Source organism: Rhopalosiphum maidis, chromosome 1 (genome assembly GCF_003676215.2).
Source record: "Rhopalosiphum maidis isolate BTI-1 chromosome 1, ASM367621v3, whole genome shotgun sequence".
Taxonomy (NCBI): Eukaryota; Metazoa; Arthropoda; class Insecta; order Hemiptera; family Aphididae; genus Rhopalosiphum; species Rhopalosiphum maidis.
In genome coordinates this window covers 45,444,015-45,464,793 of record NC_040877.1, presented here as the reverse complement: position 1 = coordinate 45,464,793, position 20,779 = coordinate 45,444,015, and the positions used below count along the sequence as shown (strand labels likewise).

At 31.3% G+C, this 20,779-nt stretch overlaps 1 protein-coding gene across 1 annotated transcript in view; it reads right to left on the bottom strand.

Moving 5' to 3' along the window:
- Window positions 1-5,596: 5,596 nt before the first annotated feature.
- LOC113557484 (endothelin-converting enzyme 1-like) overlaps window positions 5,597-20,779 on the bottom strand; it is a 28,213-nt gene continuing 13,030 nt past the window's right edge. The window contains exons 2-14 of the mRNA XM_026963034.1: window positions 10,689-10,824; window positions 10,430-10,591; window positions 10,176-10,324; window positions 10,047-10,109; window positions 9,705-9,905; window positions 9,442-9,569; window positions 9,043-9,367; window positions 8,794-8,975; window positions 8,121-8,237; window positions 7,761-8,016; window positions 7,553-7,648; window positions 7,087-7,163; window positions 5,597-6,894 (exon numbers count right to left, since the gene is read on the bottom strand). Of these exons, the coding sequence (XP_026818835.1) occupies window positions 6,804-6,894; window positions 7,087-7,163; window positions 7,553-7,648; window positions 7,761-8,016; window positions 8,121-8,237; window positions 8,794-8,975; window positions 9,043-9,367; window positions 9,442-9,569; window positions 9,705-9,905; window positions 10,047-10,109; window positions 10,176-10,324; window positions 10,430-10,591; window positions 10,689-10,824 (1,983 nt within the window). The 3' untranslated portion in view covers window positions 5,597-6,803. The remainder of the gene's footprint in view (window positions 6,895-7,086; window positions 7,164-7,552; window positions 7,649-7,760; window positions 8,017-8,120; window positions 8,238-8,793; window positions 8,976-9,042; window positions 9,368-9,441; window positions 9,570-9,704; window positions 9,906-10,046; window positions 10,110-10,175; window positions 10,325-10,429; window positions 10,592-10,688; window positions 10,825-20,779) is intronic.

Sequence of the window (20,779 nt, the reverse complement as noted above, 5' to 3'; positions counted from 1 at the left end):
GGAAATGGTATATAATATACACGGTTTGTTGAGTTTGTTCTGTGTGACGAATACGGAATGCTTTAAAGCAGCGACCCCGTTTAAAAACGCGTAAACTCATCAATAAAAACCTTAGGGCTGTTAACGGTGGCGATGTTTCACGATTATTCGACACGTGTCGCTCAACACTTCGGAGAAACGACATGCGCGACATCGCGTTACCATATTATTACAACGACGATGTCGGCGGTAACGTCGGACTGTGCGCGTTCGTTAAAATCTTGACGAAACTATATAGGTAATATACATTAACTACATAATATACCAGAATGACATAATAATATAGGCAACATTAATTGTTCATTGCGATTAAGTCAAAATGTCAAATACCTACGGTTGTGGTGAGTGTAATCTCCCGTTAACCTAAAAAAATAAAAAGAAGTAATTTATATGAACCGTGCCGTAAATATTAAATTGTAATTTGATTTAATGCCATAGCATTATGTTAATAAATATGTACGAGTGGTACGTACTTTAATGATACAGGCGATAAGAGTGTATAACGTCTCATCATGTTATACCGTTTAAAAACTAATCGAAAACATTTTTTTTTTCATACAATCTCATAATATTGGTGTAAAATATTCGGTAGGTATAACAAACCGTGTGAGCAGTCACAAAAGATCGAAAGGCTTGAGGCAATATTTCTGTTTTGGATTGTATTGTATACGCGTGAGATACGCACGTGTATAGCGGATACGTTTAAAGGACCTTTTTCGAATAGCGTCTGTATAATATGAATCTTTTACAACGATATGGTAAAATATCATGAAGTAGCCTATATTATTTATAACCAGATCGCCGAGATCGTGGCAAGAAATATTACATTTTTTACTTTATAATCTGCACGCAAACATACCGCTCAGAGATGATTTAAATCTAATTGACCCGGTTTGAAGTGTACGCGGTTTTATATACAATTCATATTATTATGCTGTACCACAATGCGATTAATACGGTCGTGGCGAGATGTGCAGCATCCCGACAACGCGTGTGCGTACCCATATATACTGTATCGTCTGTATCATGATATATTGGCGCACTGCGGGAAATCAATCCGAAACACCGCCCATCGGTCGTCTCGATACATGCGTATATACTTACGGCGTATATTTTACCTGTAATACAGCAACAGCGCATCATCGTAACAGTATTATATTGTGCGTTACTTTAGTGTAACAACGGCGGTCGGACGTTACACAATGGCTGATTATTCGACAACTATAAGATAAGTGTTATAGAAAAGATAATATTACGCTTTATGATAGACATTATACGCCCGTGAAGTCGGGGCAGCTGTGTATATATAGCACTTCGAAATTAATTATATACGTCGCGCATTGTACACGCGGCTTTGATTTGAGTAATATTCAAATACGACGCTGATAGCTCGTCGCCAGTCCCTCGGGCTACAGTTTAAGACTGCGTGAATCCCACACCGCTACGACATTGGCGGGATGATATAGAGAGGTGTGGTGTGGATGTACGTCAGATGTCAGTCTTCGAAGTCCCCCGACGACGGCGACAAATAATATATGAACATTGGAATATAAAAGATATCGTGAGCAGATATACAGTTTTCGAATATTATAATATTATTGCAACGACACCTATAAATATACGAAATCGCCGATATAACTTTGTGCAGGATTTCGCATGAAAAACCTTTCGCGTTCGTCGGGTATAAAAACTTAATGGAAAGGTGTGAACACCTATAAGCCGCGGATTACTGACTGTTGTGCCATTTTCGGAACATCCTTGTAAGTTGTAGTCGTATTATTATATCGCGTTCGATTAAAAAAGCACGCCATGCGATATGAATCTCATCTTAAAAGTCGACCTTTACTGCTGTACGACATTATTCAAAATATTATTATAATTGAAAACGGTACAAATATACTATAAGACTTTATGCGTGTTCTTTTGCTGTTGTATAACCGAATAACAATGTAAATTCAAAAATCAAAAATCGGGATAATGTGTTTATAAATAGGAAGCACGTAAATTTAAATTATAGGTAAGTAAAAGTGCAGAGTATGTATTGCAGACGCAGCTTAATGTAACACCCGCGAAAAATGTCATTAAAACGTATACCCACTGCCTATAACTGCTATTACATTATTACAATATTTTATATTGTGGTGGATAGTGTATTTATTATTATGTGTTGTACGTCGTTTTAAAAGTACCTGTATACTATCTAATGTCGTGGCGTGTGCTATATAACGCGTAATTCGGTATTCATCCACGCCGAGTACAAGTATTATATAGGTAATACGCATTACATAACGCACATCATCATCGTTATATCATACGCGCGTGCATTTCAACAGGATTGCCAATAACGAAGTCTGATCATATATTATTGTGTTGTCATATTTTCACCAATCGTTTACTTTTAATCCGTTTCAGACGTAAGCACGGTAAAAAAAAATTATAATCTCCCCCTCCCCTGCCCAGTCAGTTGAATGTCATGCTAACTTTGATAACTGCCGCTATTTAAAGGTGCGTGGACGACAACAATTATTGCGGTTAGCTAATTTATAAAATAACTACGTCTCAACTAACCTATATACCAATAAGTATATCCTATACCATAATAATACCTCACTGCATGAGCGCGATCAATTAAATTTTTTTAATATTTCTGCAGTTATTAAAAAACTGATTTTGGAATGTTTTTAACACGCACGGAGACTTGTTTTAAAATGTTGAGATTTTTTTGTACTGTTTGATGAATGTCCTACGACTCGAGGATACTGACTTATTTTCAAATGAAAACCCACTTTTTTACTATAATTTATTTAGAAGATTATTTTTCTGAACAATTTTTCCTTGACGTATTAAAATCGAAATCCAAACAAGTATTTTTTGAGTTATTTAATTTTTATTACTAGAATATGTTAGGAAGCAATTGATAATGGATTTAGAAGATTATGAGGGCTATGATGACTTGTATGTTTTACAGTAATTTATATTAATATTCTATCAACATTTATAAATTGATATGTAAAAATTGTCGTAGTATAATAAATACTAGATACAATGGGTATTACATCTATTTATATTTTTGTAAAATAATTTAAAAGGTATATAATTGTATCCTTGTATAAGCATAGAAATAACTGAAAGAATACTGGTTTGAATTTTTAATTAGGTTGGTACATCAACATTTATAAAAAAAAATTATATTGCCACGGGATATTCCTTAATAGCCGAACAAAAATATCAAGAATTTTATGTTCAAACACTCAAAAGTGAGAATTTGAATAAAATCATTATTGAATGAAAAAACTGGGGTGAGCACGCTTGGCGAATCGCTCTGTACATTATATAATATCTATGCGCTTTTTAACACGAGTAAAATTATTATACTATTATATAGGCCGTCCGTGCAAACCTTTTAAATTTAAGTTATATTCAAGTATAGGTTTACCTAAGACCACCACGGCTGTAGGTTAGAAAATATCAGGTTTTCTCAGAATTTAAGACAAAAACCGTTATTACGATCGGAGATAATATTATAATGTATATTAATACGGTACTGGTTTACAAAAAAATAAAAATAAATAAGAATTTATTACGGTTACCAGCCGGTTCTTCTAAACAAAATTGATTTAATCAGTATGGTTGTCGGTTGAACTGTTTAGAAGAATCTTTATAAAGATAGGTAAAAATAGGTATGGTTAATGAATTGAAAAAAACAAATTAAGAAACATAGGTTATAAGCTTAATACGTACCTATACACCAGTCATGTATTATATTAAAAGTTTTTTTTTTTTTTTGAAAACGACCCGGCGGATTGTGAAATTAAAATCGTCCCACGTGACCTCGGATGAATACTCAATTGGCTGCTACTGGAATTTTCAATGTAACTTGGCTGTTCGAGCACTTTTGACCGGTAAATAGTAATTGTTATGCCATGCACAATAGCATATGATTTCTGTTTAGGTATCATTACGAATAACCAGGAACGTTCTTCCGTATATCAACGCATATTTTTATCGACGCTTCCTACAACGTTATCTCAATACAATGTTGTTTTTGTTTTCGCATTTAGATTGCATACAATACACCGTCTTATCGGTGTCCACACTAAGCCGTGGTATTTTTAGCAGGAAACATATATTATTAATATTGTACTTGTTATCGGTAATAGAATTGCGTTTGAACATTTTTTTTTCTAATCGTATTATTTCTACTTTTTTTTATTAAATAATTCATATTATAGTCTTATTGATTTTCAATTATTTAATTTTGAACATTATATCTATAAAATATACAAGCGATAATGCGATACATTAAATAATGAAAGTAATTATTAAATATACCTACTATTTAAAAGTTAATATAAATTAATTAGCTTTATTGTATGAAAAAAAATAAACTAAGAAATCATCTTTATGTTATATTAATATTAAATAGCAAAAAAATATATGAAATTAACATGTTTTTCTATTAAGTTAGTAGAAAAAAATGTTTATTAAATGTTAGTAGAACTGACAATCTAAATTTAAACAGTTGAGGTACCTACGAATTAACTATGTTGTACACTAGCGCGTAGGCCGTACGTTTAGGTTTTAATTATAACTAAAATAATTGTTTTGGGTTTACTTTTAGGAAACTACCGACTTACAAGTACAAAATGTTAAATAATATCCTCTGACCTTTATGCACATAAACATTATTTTACGTAAACTTTTAATATAAATATATGATCTTTAGTAAACGACTAAAAAAAAAATCGTTTTTCATTTAATACGATACCCAGATACTATTCGAAAATAACAAAATTTAAAATATAGTAATATAATAATAATGGTGGATAAATATAAATAATTACATTATATAACAATAATGTAATTATAACGTTATCACATCTTACGAAGTATTTTAGATGTACCTAAATAGCATTTTGTACAGAGATAGTACAATATACCTGAAAAGTGCAAACAGATATGGTTTGTCTACATGAGATTAAATTAGAATTTTTTTTAAAGTAAGATATAGAATAAAACCTAATCTTTACATAAATTATGAGAAATCTTGATTAAGACTTTAAAGGTAATTAAAAATGTGAGAAAATCGATTTCGATAAACTTCACGAATAATTATAATATGTAATTTGTTTTCAGAAGACTTTCACACATCATTAGGTCAACTGGTACAGTGGTACGATTGACAACATTTTTTACTGTTTTGGTAAAAAAAAAACCTAGTCGGTATATTCGATAAACTTAAAAAATTAATTAGATTTAAATAAAAAAAATGAATTAACAAGCATATTATTTTATAGAATGTACACATTGCCATACTATGGCATAACATCGATATAACTATAAAAGTAATATTTTAATTTCACATAAAAAATAGTTATAATTATGTTCAAGACATACTAGTCTTTTTTTATATATAATTTTAAAATTAGATTTTTTTTATTTGCACATAAAATAAGACAATTTTTTATTAATTATGTTTAAACATAAAATACAAACATCATGGTATTTGATATTGTTTTACTCATTAATTAATAACTATGTAATAATTATTAAATTGTTCAATAATTTTAGCAAACTTGATTCTAGGACCAATTAATTTATTTTAAGCTCACCACTAACATTTTATAATAATTCAAGTGTGCACATGTGTGTGTTTATTTAGCTAATTTAAAATTAAAATATCTAATTAAAAATATAAACATGTTTTCATACTACCTACTTCTATTAGTAATTATAAAAGGAATGCTATCATGCAAGCAATTTTCGAAAAGGTCAACCCACTATTGTAATGTTTATTGTTGAGTATGACTTGTTCATTTTAAAAAACAATTAACATAGTATAATATAAATACAACGAAATTCGATGGTAAACCAACAATGTTCAATTGATGCACAAATGCGAATGTTGGCCAATGAGAAATTAAAAGCTGCATAATAATAATAATTATATAAAACAATAATATATAAAATATCTTAATTTAATGGAAAATCCTTAAGCCTATAGTGTTTTTATTTATTTTTAAATATATTTCATAATTTTGTCATAAGTCTTACACAATCAATGTAAAAAAAAAAAATTTAAAGTACAAAAAAAAATATTTCATATTTACATTTTAAATGTATATTAATATCAACAACAAAATAAGACTTACATTTAACGTACGTGTATAATTTATGTACAATGAGTTCGACGTATAGAGAGAAAAAATGCAAAATCTTCTACCGACTTTATTTTGTTTTAATACCCTGTGTGTGAATTTGTAAAACTAAATACAATAATGACAATTTCTTGACATCTAAGTATCGCCATAAAAATACATAATTGAACAGTTATAAAAAAAATATAAAACAAAAACACACACATATCCAGTCTTCACAGCACACATACATGATGCATGTCGAAAATTTATCAACGTTGAACGTTGATACATTAAAACTGTTACGATTCATGTGTGCGCAAATATGTTTTTAGAATAGGTACATAAAAATACTAATATGTATAATACGTATTGGCGATAAACTCTCCATCCGAAAATTATGTCATGGTCAATTTGCGCAAATTTTATCGTAAACAATAAAAATTTAGTAATAATAATAATAAATGATATCGATAATTATAGTAGTAGTAATAATAATAATAATAATAATTATAATGAACGAGAAAAGTCACTAAAATAAATTTGAAATACTCGTCAGTGCATAATTCTGAGAAACAGGATGCACTCTGATATTATAATGGTATTACAGGTTTACAATATCATCGATCAGTAGATGTATTTGCATGTTTTCGTTGGTCTCCCCATGCAGTTGAACGCGTTTTTGAACGATTCTGAATGTTCAGAGATCGTTTTTAATCTGTAAAAAAAAGTAACACCAACATGAAAAACAATTTAATCGGTAATAAACGAAAAAAAGTGAACACGGAACTTTGGACGCCTTACATAAAGCCGCACTACCAGCTTACATAATGTGTTGCCTATTCAAAACGCCGCGTTTTACTCTCGATATACCATATTTATAAACACATAATAATAATATTATACTTACAAAAGAGATTCATCAGACATTAAGTTATACATGGTGTCCAAATCTTGTTGTTGTGGAGATTTTATTGTGCACAGAGACTGTAACGAAACAAGCAGAAATATTGTTATTATAATATTAGCTTGTTGTATCATAGATAATATATATTATATATTTTATTAAATATACAGACACCGAAATATAATAAAAGACATTCTTTATGATTTTATACACTCGGTCGTGAAATAACCGTACTCTAAATATTGTGAGAATTAATAGCAGGTCAAAAACTAAAGTTTAATTTGATTAAATTTAACAGAACATTAAAAAACTTAATACATCACTTAATAATATTCAGACCGTTGCGGAACTAAAAATCTAATAAGGGACGTGTAACCTAACCAGACTCGAACATTAAGAAGTATTTAAAAAAATCGAATTAATTGTCTGTATTAATTTCATGTAATTATTGTACTGCAGACGTCCTTACTTGTGCGTATCCTATGAAGAACAGCGCGTCGTATTCATATGATTCCATAGCCGGTTGATGGTAATGTGGTTCAGTTTTTGTTATTTTTGACAAGCTCTGTAAAAAACAAGGCATTAAATACAATCATCACTTTATGAATTATTACGGTGATATAACTATCACTATATCACACACACACACACATCATTATATCATCTGATAAACATACCTGCAGGGCAAACCGAACACTCGATACTGATAACATGGCTGTCAACACTGTGTTGTTCGCGAACTCCACCTGCTGGTCCTTTAAGAATTGGCCAAAGCAAGCGCGAGCCTCAATGGTGGCGCCGATACTTCGGTTGACGGCCGCGGAGTGAGCTTGTAACAAGACACCGTCCGAACCGTGAGCCACTCCTGGTGGATACACGCTGGACAGAATGGCTGAACTGATTTCTACACCCAAACCTCCATACAATAAAGCTCTGTGAAATCGAACAGTCGTTAGTCTCAAGATAGATTTTACAAACGGTGTATATGGTTTAGCCAACACATATACACATATATTTTATATTTTTTTTAGACTTACTCGGGATAACCGGTCTCGAAATAAGGAGGAGACAACAACGACAGTGGTACGATAACTTTGTTACTGGCTACATTGTACGTCACTTTTGGATCTTCAGACACCAAGTCATCCAACCATCTACAGAAAATAAGACGATATCTAGTTAAGACAAATCTATATGTTTTACTCAAAAAGATATGCACAATATGCTGAAACCAAAATTGTTCGTTGATTGACCGTTAAACAGAAGTTTGTAAGTAATAACTATAATTAGCAATACGTATCTTAGTAAATTTGATGCTGAAATTCTTGTACAATCTACTCTAAGATTTATAAAAAAAATAAATAATAATAATAAACAACATATTTATGAATTACGAGTATACCAAAATATGTTAAAATTATTAGGACTAGTATAACTTTTCTTGATTATTATTAATAATATTGCTGTTTATTTGTATTGTTTTTCGTTTAAATATTTCACAAATTATATTACTGTACATGTTTTTTTTTAAATTATTATAAATTAAAGTACGTTATCAATATGTAAGTAACAATCTAACATTATAACAATAAATAATACCCTACAAAGATTTCCAACGTAAATTATTTAACTGAGACTCAGTATTTCTAAGTAAAAATTAAATAAAAGTATAGATATAACAGTTTTTTTTTTTTATCATATGAAACTTACCCATACTCTTCTTTCTTGGACTTGAGTTTGATCTGCGAATAGTCTTTAACGAATGATATGGCGTAATTTACATTTTGAAAAAAGTCGAGCTTTTGAATGGGCAACTGGCTGTAGAATTGATTCACGTAATTCTCTTGGAGCATATTCTCTGGTAATCCAATTTGTACTGTTAATGAATTCAACTAAAACAAAAATAGGTGAATAGTCAGTCATTAACCAATCTCAGTTATTTTAAAGGTACAAACTTACCTTGTTAATAACGTGTTCACGCAGTTCGGGTTCTAAGTCGTTGTTTTTGATGACATTTGATGTGATCGACTCTTTAATGTTCTCGAAAACATCCTTCACTACGGCCACAACACCGGATTTATTTTCGATGTTCGGTTCTAGCGTAGCGGTTATACCATATCCCATGAACTTTTGCAACAGAGAAACGCAAATCTCCCATCTAGGCGGTAAATCTTTCTCACCCGTCAGCTCAGCCGTGTAAATTTTGACAATTTCCCTAAACTTGACCGACAAATAAGGAACATAAGCCTCAGCCATTTTCCACATGAAATAGTCGTTTAGTCCACTATTTGAAAAACATAAATAAGATATTTTGTTAGAAATGAATTTATCGAAATGCAATGATGTTTAAAAACTAACCTGCGATCTGACGACGAAATCAGATTAGATAAGTTACTGAAATAAGTCGGTGACACCACTGAGATAAACGTGTCGTCGCTAATATTACTATCTGGAAACTTTGATTGCAATATGTCCAAAAGTGGGATCTACAACGAGAGACAAATTCGAAATCGATTAATATTATATACAAAACAAATAATAAAGAACTATATAATGATTATAATGTATATGGGCGGCTATATTATTATATTTGTATATTATAGCATATAATATCTTCGTACCATTCCAGCGATTTCTTTCAGTTTCGACAGCTTGAACCGTCGGTGAGAATTAAATGGATCCTCTTGTTTGCTAGCTGGCGTTATTTCCGCAATGCGTTTCTCGTAGTGGAACATGTCGTTACTGAATATCGATGCGTCACCACTGGTAGCGCCCAGCAATTGTGATACATCCACCATATACTGTTTGTATGCGGTCACAATCTGCAAATAATCGTCAAAGCACATATTTATAGTAAAATATATCTGTAATTCTATTCTCATTAACATTTTTATTATATTGTTATTAAATTATTATTATTACTATTATTATTATCATTATTATTATTGTGCACACAAGCTTACTCTGTTTTCTTGCTGCCTATAATAGTACCTTCGGTCGGGTAAGCCTAGCCCTGCTGGAGATATCTGAAATAGTGAATCATTCCGCATTTTATACAACAGTCAACTAAAGTAATGATATAATAATAATACCTGAATTATGTTCTGGCCTGAAACCTTATCGTCAGGAACAACGTCTATCTTGAAAAACGGACTCACGCTGTATTTGGAGTGCAATTGTACAATGGTTCTAGTCACGTCCCACGCATGAACGTCAAAATCTTTCAATACATGCCAACCACCTAATATATAATATGAACATAATTGAATAATATTATATTGTTTAGTATATTATATAAAAAAATCATTAAAAATGGACCACCCGAAAGATGAGTAACAAAACATACCTAGGATTGTACTAATAATCTTCTTTAAAGGTTTTCCTTCATCTGTTTCGATATTGTCTAGGTTCATGCACGATTCATAGAAATGCTTCATCTTCCAGTTCAACGAGGTGGAACTGGCAACGTTTCTTAGCGTAACGACCATGTTCCTGATCTTTATTTTTTCTAAACAAAGTAAATAAATACGGTTTACATTTCAATGTTTATTCTATAATAATATATAATATTTTTAACACATATAATATACATTCGATGTACTTACGATCTTGTTGAATACGTTTTTTTAAACTCCACGAACTCATGTACGCCGGCAAGTCGTTGGTTTGTAGCCATCCTCCACAAGAATATTCTCTAAAATTTTCACACGGCTGTTGAGTAAAGTTAATTTTGGGCAGAACCTTTAAACAAAAATGTATATCACATCAATATAAGTTTATAATATATATATTATATATAATAAATGTTTAAAATTTAAACGTTATGTTACAAAAAGAGTTTCCTGTAGTATATTTGGTTGCGGATCGTTAACTCTACGCTTTAATTCGATTTCAAAACCTAAAGAAACGTCATGGGCGTTGTAGAACATCATACGAACCGCAATAACATCTAAACGTTATTACAAGTGTTGTAAACCATTTTTTTTTATTTATTTATAAACGACCTACAACGATCATTTAGCTCTGGATATAAATTATAACATTTTAGGTTAGGTTCATTGTTACCATATTTTGATACCTGAACAATAGATAGGTATAAAATTCATGCTAGACGCGCATAACAACAGTCATTATAAAAAAATATAGGTACTGAATACATTATTACAACAAAACACAAATGAGATTTATAGTTAGATTTTATCGATCGATTAATTAGAATTCAGTACCTACACGAAACTTTCTAACAAATAACAAGTGCTAATATTTTGTAGATAAATAGGTAGTACATCATATTATAATTTAATATCATATTTTAATAACACCATCAGGTGATCAGTCGTATATTGTAGAAATGAATAAGCTAACGAGTATTATATTTCATTGAAGGGATGCGAAACGTTTACAATAATATTCGAAATTGCTCGAGTACACATGTAAGTAATTTAGAAGAAAAATATATAAATCGAACACAAGTAAATGTTTTACTGTTTCCTGGACCAGGTAGTATATAATCGCATTATTTTTAAAAAGGTAGCCGCTAATGGTATATATTATATATTTATACCCACAGTTAATGGAATCGGTCGTCTAGTGTATACGCCCACTCAAAAAACATTATTTCCACTGTACCTGTTGCGCGGACACTGAGAGTTTTATGAATGACATTCAAATAATCATGCGCCGTAGTAGGCTAAGGTAATAACATTACCATTATATTATAAGGTCCGAGGATGCCCATATTTATTATATGTAGCAAGACACTAGCCACAAAAATATGCCTACACCCTGCACACATGTTTATTTCAACATATTGGTAATGCATTACAAGTATTTGATGCCATGGTTAAAAATATATCGTATTCGATTGGTTTTTGAAAAATGTATTCAACTGATGTATTATAATAATATCAAGAATACTATCACAGTCACCACGAGAGTTAAGATGTAATACATTCGATAGGAGCGAGTTATAGGTTAGGTATAATTATAATAATGAAATTTTGATAACGAAACAAAATCGTAGAAAAATACTGTAGAAATTCGCGTCATCTGTGATGTGTATAATGTATACGTGCGCAGACCACTATTCAGTATCCACTATTATGTGCGGCTCACGATGAAAGGGGTTTTTGATACGGACGAGCGGCGTTCCGGTTCACCCAATGTCAAACGACCGTCAAGACAAAAATAAACGCTGCATCACTGTCCTCCGTGCAGCTCGTCACGTAATAATCCCAATATGTTAATATACATTCCGTGTGTGCATGATTTAGGCTTTTTAGTTTTTATTTTTTATCCCAAAAATCTCAATGCGTAAACCCTGTGAGGGATTAATGGACCGTGTTGGCGTTCAATCGAAATGGGCTAGGCGAGCAGTGTTTTTACGTCGTCGCCCGAGCCTCGCCCTCGTATATGGACGGCGTGTTACTGCTGTAGCAGTACGATGACATTAATGATAATAATAGTAATCATAATAATAATAATAAATAATAATATAATATATATACGCTATATCAGCCAAAAAAATGCACGGGAGTGCCCATCTCAGACGGAGTGCGCGCCCTATATATGGCTATAATCCTATATAATATATAAAATATGTATATATATATATATATATTCACGGTCAGATGAAAATTTCGTTTCGTTTCAAGTCCTCGTAACAGAGTCCGAGTGCACAACAAAATGATACAATATTATATTATACTCGAATACTTTCACTAGGAGGTCGTGCGTTCGACAATAGGCAAGGTTAAGGACGCACACGCTACACATTATAATATTATGTTCTCCACGGGTAATCTTATAACCTGCATAATATAATATATTTATATAGGTACATCTGAATATAGCTGTACGGGCGAGTGTTTTCATATAATTGAATTCGTCACAGTTACATATAGGCCTACGCTCGGACGATGAGTGTTCTCGGCCATCAACGAGTCCGTCCTACGTAGATATAAGCAAATGATGCACCATTTACGGAGACGTAACCCCCCTCCCCCGCACCCTACTCCACACGTGACACAAACAGTATAATATAGACAAAAAATTATAATAATAATAGCGTCACTTCGTTGACAGTGTTTCATGTGTCGTGTCTTACTGTGTATAATATACATAGATCGGATTTTCCACGTATTCCACACTTTAGGCGATTGTAATTTTTCCATCCCTTCGGTGTTCGCAAAACGACCACCACAGACTTGACGGTCCTTCGTACCATCAGCACAACCGTAAATATATATTTTGTATAATATTATAATCGTATAGTCTCACCTGTGACAGAATATAATAAAGACCATACGCATAATTTATACATATATATTTTTGTACATGATATAAATAATATACGAATATAACTTAGGCAAGTAATATGAGATCGAAAATAGCATACTATAGCATATCGAATCATGTTTATTATTTACATATGTGACTGTGTTTTTTCTTCTAAACTGCGTTTAATATGCAGTACAAATAATTATATATTGTCGACATCACCCGCGCGTCCAACCGACAGGTTCACACCAACATGTGTACACGTGTGTTATGCGCTCCAAAAAGTGATAAAATATATTAAAATATACTAGAAAAATTGACCGAGACAATAAGAATTTTAAGTCTCACAAGTTGCTTTCAAGAATTAACATTTTTATGAATAATCGAGCAGACGTTTATTTTACAATTTTAAAATTATAACAAACAATGAAATGTTGGGTACCTAATGATAAAAACGACTAATTACAAACGATAGAGCAAAAAAATATCACCAATAAAAAAATTATCAATATATATATATATTAGTATTAATAGCTTTGAAATTTTACTCATATGAACAACGATAAAATGTCTTTAATTTGTATTAACAACCAAGGACAGCATATATAAAAGACACATTATTATACTTAATACAGTTTTATTTTTTTAAACCTTTACTGTTACATATTTTTTATAAGTAGGTACCTACATCACAGTTTTAAAAACCTAAAACAAACTAGGTATGTATATATTTTAATTATATTATTAATAACGCAAAACATATTTTTATACAATATTGATGACATAATTTGTATTTTTTTTTTACGTGCTCGTGATTTAATGAATAAAAATTGTTTTTATCTACTAAATTCCCAATAGTTTATAATAAACAAACTATATTGATAAGAAATTATTTTAACCATACGTCACCACTGACCAATATATTTCTAGACGTGATATTAGCGAAATTAGATTTTAAAATAGTAGTTTCCGATCGCAGGGCCTTGTATATCGTTTGATAACTATGTATGAGAAAATCACAACTGTAATATATATATATGTACTTGAAACTCTACGATAAACCACAAATATTTCGTTGCACAATACATGTACTATATCAATGTACCGCGATACTTCACTTTATAAACAGCAGATTAACAATTATCATTCAATACATTCAATGTAATATTAGTTTCTTGTTGATAAAATTATTTTTTATGAAAACAATTCACTATTAGTAAATTATAACATGTTCATTGTTACACGAATTAAAACGGTCGTTTCAATACTAAAATTTATAGTTTGTTCATATAAACTACAAGCGTATAGGTATTGCAAATACTACCAATGATCGAAAACTTTAAATTGCAAGAGTTACAGCGATGATAATAATTAAATCATAACGTCAGAGTGTATGACAAAAATTTTTAAATTCATCGATATAGGTATATCACGGACACTAAACTCACAGGAAAAGAACAGCTAACGAAATGATTATCAATTTCCGACGGAAGGTTCCAGCGTTTGTACAGTGTTTCGTTATCATAGTTTTGAACGCGTATCGCGCTTTTGTGCACAACTTTCCGTACGGAAAAACTATAAATTCCGCACAAGATATTTGGCGAATCGTCGCGAACATTTCGAATAATTGTATAATACACTCGCATGCGTGTTGTAACGATACGTACAAAAGCGTACCCGTTCGTTTGCTTTGTGCCGAGTTCTCCGCACGCATATGACTTTTGGGCGGGGGTGAGGGAGACTAGGTTTGAGAACCATTGCGAATAAATCGTATATTGTATGAGTGTCAGTTACGGCGTAGCGGGAAGAGGAAACCAGTCGAGAATAATGTAGACACGTACGACGTACCGCTAAATTATGTCTCTCTCTCTCTCTCATATATATACACACCAACTCACTTACTCTCTCTCTCTCTCTCTCTCTCTTCATACCACACAACTGACCCTCCGGCCGGACAGCCGCCGACCCGGCGGAGTATCTGGTCCAACGGTCTCCCTGCGCACAAGAATGCGCGTGCTCTGCAGCACACAACCCAACACACTCACACAAGCATTAATATTCTAACACACACACACACACAGTGAGATCAAACCGAGATTACACCGCATCGGCGGACGGAAAACTAAAATAATAATACGGCGACACACACACAGAAGAATAATTATAATATTATAGCTAGTAGTCGTGAAACAATAGTACGTCGCGATGATACTTGATGTTGTGTAGGCATACCTGTTGCGCGCGTACATAGTACGATGCACAACATCATATTGTGCACTTACATCTGTTCCTGTGTGCGGTGCCGGAGGTAGACGACCCGAAAAAACGTTTCCAACCGACAGCGGTTGTGTGCGACAGATATCCGGCAAGTGTGAGTATTCAAATAGGCCGCCGAAAAAGTAATCACCCTTACTTTTTTTTTGTGGTTTAAAAATACCAATATGTAGTGCCCGTAATGAAACGTAACTTATCTACAGTACATATAGCGATGCATATAAAATAGGTATGGCGCGTATATTATCACTATTTTTTTTTATAATATGATATAATATTACATTTAGTACCTACTGCTATTACTACTACTACTACTACTACTACTACTACTACTACTACTATAATATAGAATACGACCGCAGCGAATACGAACATATACAATTTGTTATGATGCCCTCGTAAAATCCATTTGACGATGGGCTGCTAGTTACACGAGATTTCCAAAGAACCGGTTGGCGCTCAAACTAAATACAATATAGTATATAGTTTATATATACCATATACTATATACATGCTACATATACGATTGTAATATGGAATCAGACACCCGCAGTTCGGGAAATCATATATAGTTCATGCGGCGGGCGACTGCAATAAATTCAAAAAGCCATATTTCAACGGGTACCTTACCTATTGTACGTACGCACTCCGGATCCAGTGATGAGAAAAACGTGTGTTTACTATTCCACCGAAATTCTAAGACATATAATAATAATATACCTAATATTTTATACCGAATAATAACTCACCCGTCAGATTTAAACTAAAATAACGTAAAATTATAAAACGAAACGTTTTGTTCGGAAAAAAAACACCATAATAATCCAAATTGACCTAAACGATAAAATATGAACTCATTCTGTATTTTTTTTCCTACGGGACTAACAGTTCTAAACTGATTTGAAAAAATAAATAAACAACATATTTTTGAATTTTCCAACGATAAATTTGAACGTATAGTAACATCTCATCTTCGTACCTTGAATGAGGAATATAATATATATAATATTATTTTATTGATATTATATATAAGCACGCACACATCAATAGTATGTGTACAAGTGTATTTAATTATTATTATTTACTTGCCAAAAAAATATAATACACAAACAAACATGTTTATAACAGATTACATTTTTACTAAAATAAAAACATTCAATTTCTTAAACAGTAGCATAAATTTGTCTTTACAACTTAACCACTATAGTGTAGAACATGTCACATATTCTAATGACGTGACCCCCAATCCCTTTTTACCACTTAACATCAATCTTCCCAAATCCCTATTCTTTTAATATTTAGATATATAATAATTCAAGTGTCATAAATAATTGATTAATTCATCAATCATTCTACATATTTTTCCCATTATAATTATAACAATAAATTACAAGACCATTTTTGTTTTGCCCTGGGTGCAGGACACGTAATCAAGCACTATACATCACCGCCTAAAAATACGCCACTGCACGATGACGTCTAAAAACAAGATACCAATATAAAATGGATACGTAGGTACTATTTTGAAAATTAAATAAAGATTTAAAATTTGTACACAACATTATGATTATGATTTAAATTTATTGATAGACTTTGTACTATATATGTAAATAACATAATGTATACACACGTCACACTAGCACAGACCTTTTTTCACTGTTTGTATTCATTTAACGTGCATCATTTTATGAACCAACTCGAATTTCGATCGCGTATATCTCGATCCGCTAAATATCCAGTGTCGGCAGACTGCGGTGACAGTGAAAAGTTATACCTTATACGCTCGCTGCAAAGTCGTCGGAGCGAGCAGCATACGTACCCACGGCGACACCGGATCACGTATTATTCATTTTCATGGCACAAAAACACTATTATGTGCATAGGTAACTGGGTACCTGGTAGGTAGGTAAGTACAAAATACTATAATAATAATAATTATTATTATTATCATTATATTTATTGTTGGCATCATAATATCTGCGTATCGTCTGTCAGCCGCACGCTCGGAACGTATAGTCGATGGTCTAACAACTGTGCGGTCTGTTGTAATCTTATCTACTTGCGTGTACTCGCCGTGCTCTACAATACTATTGCCTACTGTATCGTTTATATGTTTTTTTTCTTTCAAATATTACTATTAGATATTTATCCTCCTAGCTTCAGTGGCCGCGCGGCGCGAGCACAAGGGGCACCAAGCACTTGCATGTTATAATGCTATACGTATAGCAGGTTTACGGAGATGTAGGAAATAATGTTACCCACGAAATTCTTACCGTACTATACAATATAAATATGAGTATACAACTAATAATATATAACATGTGTGAGCGTGTTACGAAATGAGTCGTTACCGATTTTTTTTAGAGTAATTTTTGTGTAAAGGTATGGTTTAACTATAGCGCATAGATTAAGCACAATGACGATTCCTGTATATATATACGTAACGTAATATAACAGTGTGTGTGTATGTGTAAACAAACGAATAATGATGATGATAATAACGTATATTGCCTCTGCCTGTATTTGTGTATGTTATGTGCATACAGTGGTCGTTATCTCTCTCACTCTCTATCACTTTCTCGAGGGTGTGCGTACATCTACACTTTAAAGTCAGGCGAAACTACACGCAAACAACTTTGATATATTCGACATCGTATAAACATTTTATCAGGCTAAATTATTATGTGATCGTATAGAGTTAGTTCCCTATGCATCCCAGCACCATAACATATTTTTTATTTAAAAAAAAAATTGTCCGTTTGATTACTGTAACGCACGATAGGTTAACATATTATATGTGTATTACACATTTTGACCGGTGCACAAAGTGATTATATTATTATACAATTTTAACGCGTGATAGAAGTTTTTGAATGCGTCCATTAATCTGCGCTAAACGGAGACAGGAAAATATTAATATTTTATACACGGCATACATATATAAGTCAACACGTGTGAATCGATGCATGCTAGAGTTGTTACTTTATTCTAAACGTGTAGAATGAAACAAATGAAATAAATGGTTTTGGGGGCCAAAATATATACATATGTACCTACAACTAACAAACAAAATTAATAATTTTACATTTTAGCCACAGCGGAACGGAGACCACATCATAATATTATTGTCCATGTTTATGTTTGATTTATTTATTTCGTTTCTAAACGAAATAGTAATTCAATAATATTCCAAGTGTACTACTATGTACACTTAGCAGTCTGATGAGTAAAATCTTAATAATTTTCTTAACGCATACGCAGCAAATAACTATAATAGTTGTGATTGTTAAAAATATTTATGGTGTAATAAAACTCTAATCAACAGTAGGTTTTGAAACTGTATACTGCAGTTGTTTAGATTATAAAACAACAAATAAATAACAAAAAACAATGCCAAAAACAAAATTGTATTTAATTTGACTGACATAGTTCATTGCGTTTACGGTTTACTGCGAAATATTAAAGATGACCGATGACTGATGAGAATACAACTGTTATTGTAATCCTATTTAGTTAAACAAAAATAAATTTTTCAATAGCCAGGGTATTAAAATAATTATTGTTGCATACTGCTACATATAATAGTTGTATTTTATTCTTACTCTTAAATTCAAAATATATTTATAATAAAACCTAATGAAATCTCAATTGATGGGCGACTTTGCTTGAATCAAAATATAGGTATCTAAGTATATTTATTAGAATATTACATAAATATAAAAATTATGTATCAAGTAAAATAAAAAAAAAATACAACGGTAACTTTTTACAAATATAATAGTTGCCAGCGGCTTTATTTTAATTTTGAATAATTATATGAATAATATGTTGTTGACTGATTATAAAATGCCATAAATAATATTAATATATTAATATATTATAGTAATCAGTTATATAGGGACTTACAATGGTCAAGTATGCATAATTTTGTCTGAGTACACTTGAAGATATGGTTATTAATTGAAACATAAATTAATACACAACTCAATTGATATAGTGATATAGTGTATAATATTATACAAAAAGAGTTAAAGCAACAAGATATAGGTATAATTATTTATATTATTGTTTAACATTGTACATTAGACATAGTATGGGACACTATATTTGATGCACTGATGAAAACATTTAAAAATATTATTTTTGTAAATGCACGTTATTAGTCTGCGATTTAATTCGTTTTGTAGCGGTGGAAAAAAAACATTTCTGTGTACGAAATATTACGTAATCGATACGTACGATAATAGTATATAAAAAAAAATTCTTTGCCAAGGACACCAAAAAAAGAAAAGAAACGAAATCATATTTTTATAATTAATTGTGTACACCATTCGATTTAGCTGCAATTTAATTCCTCACTACATGTTGTCACCACTAACAGCTCACATTATTATAGCCGAAGAAGGTGTAAAAATGTAGATTTGTACATTTTTAGACAATTTATTGTCACCCAGTCATCGAGTGGTATAGTAATAACTAATAATATTGGAATGACGACAAGTAAGATTATTTATTATAATTCATAAAAATATAAACAGTTCTCAGTTCGGTTAGAAACGCTGATTTTTTGTACATAATAGTAAAATACGTAGTCGGACTTGAACCTTTTAATGATTATTGTAAATACTAAATAATCCTCGATAACACTAAGTAAACATAATTCCCTTCGCGCTATAACATGTATGTTTTTATATTACTACCAAATGCCAACTTTTGAAATAATATTATGTTTTAATAGAACGAATTATAAAATAAAAACATAAAAACTACAGAAAAAAAAACCAAAAGAAAGCAACCCATATACTCATTATTTATTAGACGTTAGTTCTAATTTGTATAATTACAAATTTAGATCGATAATCCAACGGCAGGCCAGGTGTCCTGGTAAGATATTAGGTATACTCGTACTTAATCATTAATTAAATAAAATATATAAAATCGAATTGTTTAAATAATTGTATCATTTGTTGAATTTCCGAATGGTTTATATTAAGACTATCAAATAAAATGAATAACAAATAAAAAATACATACCATATAATATAAATAGTACCTATATATTAAACTTAATACTTATAAATATAACACATTATCAATCATTTTTACACAATAACACATGTCAATAAAACAATAACTTAACTTTC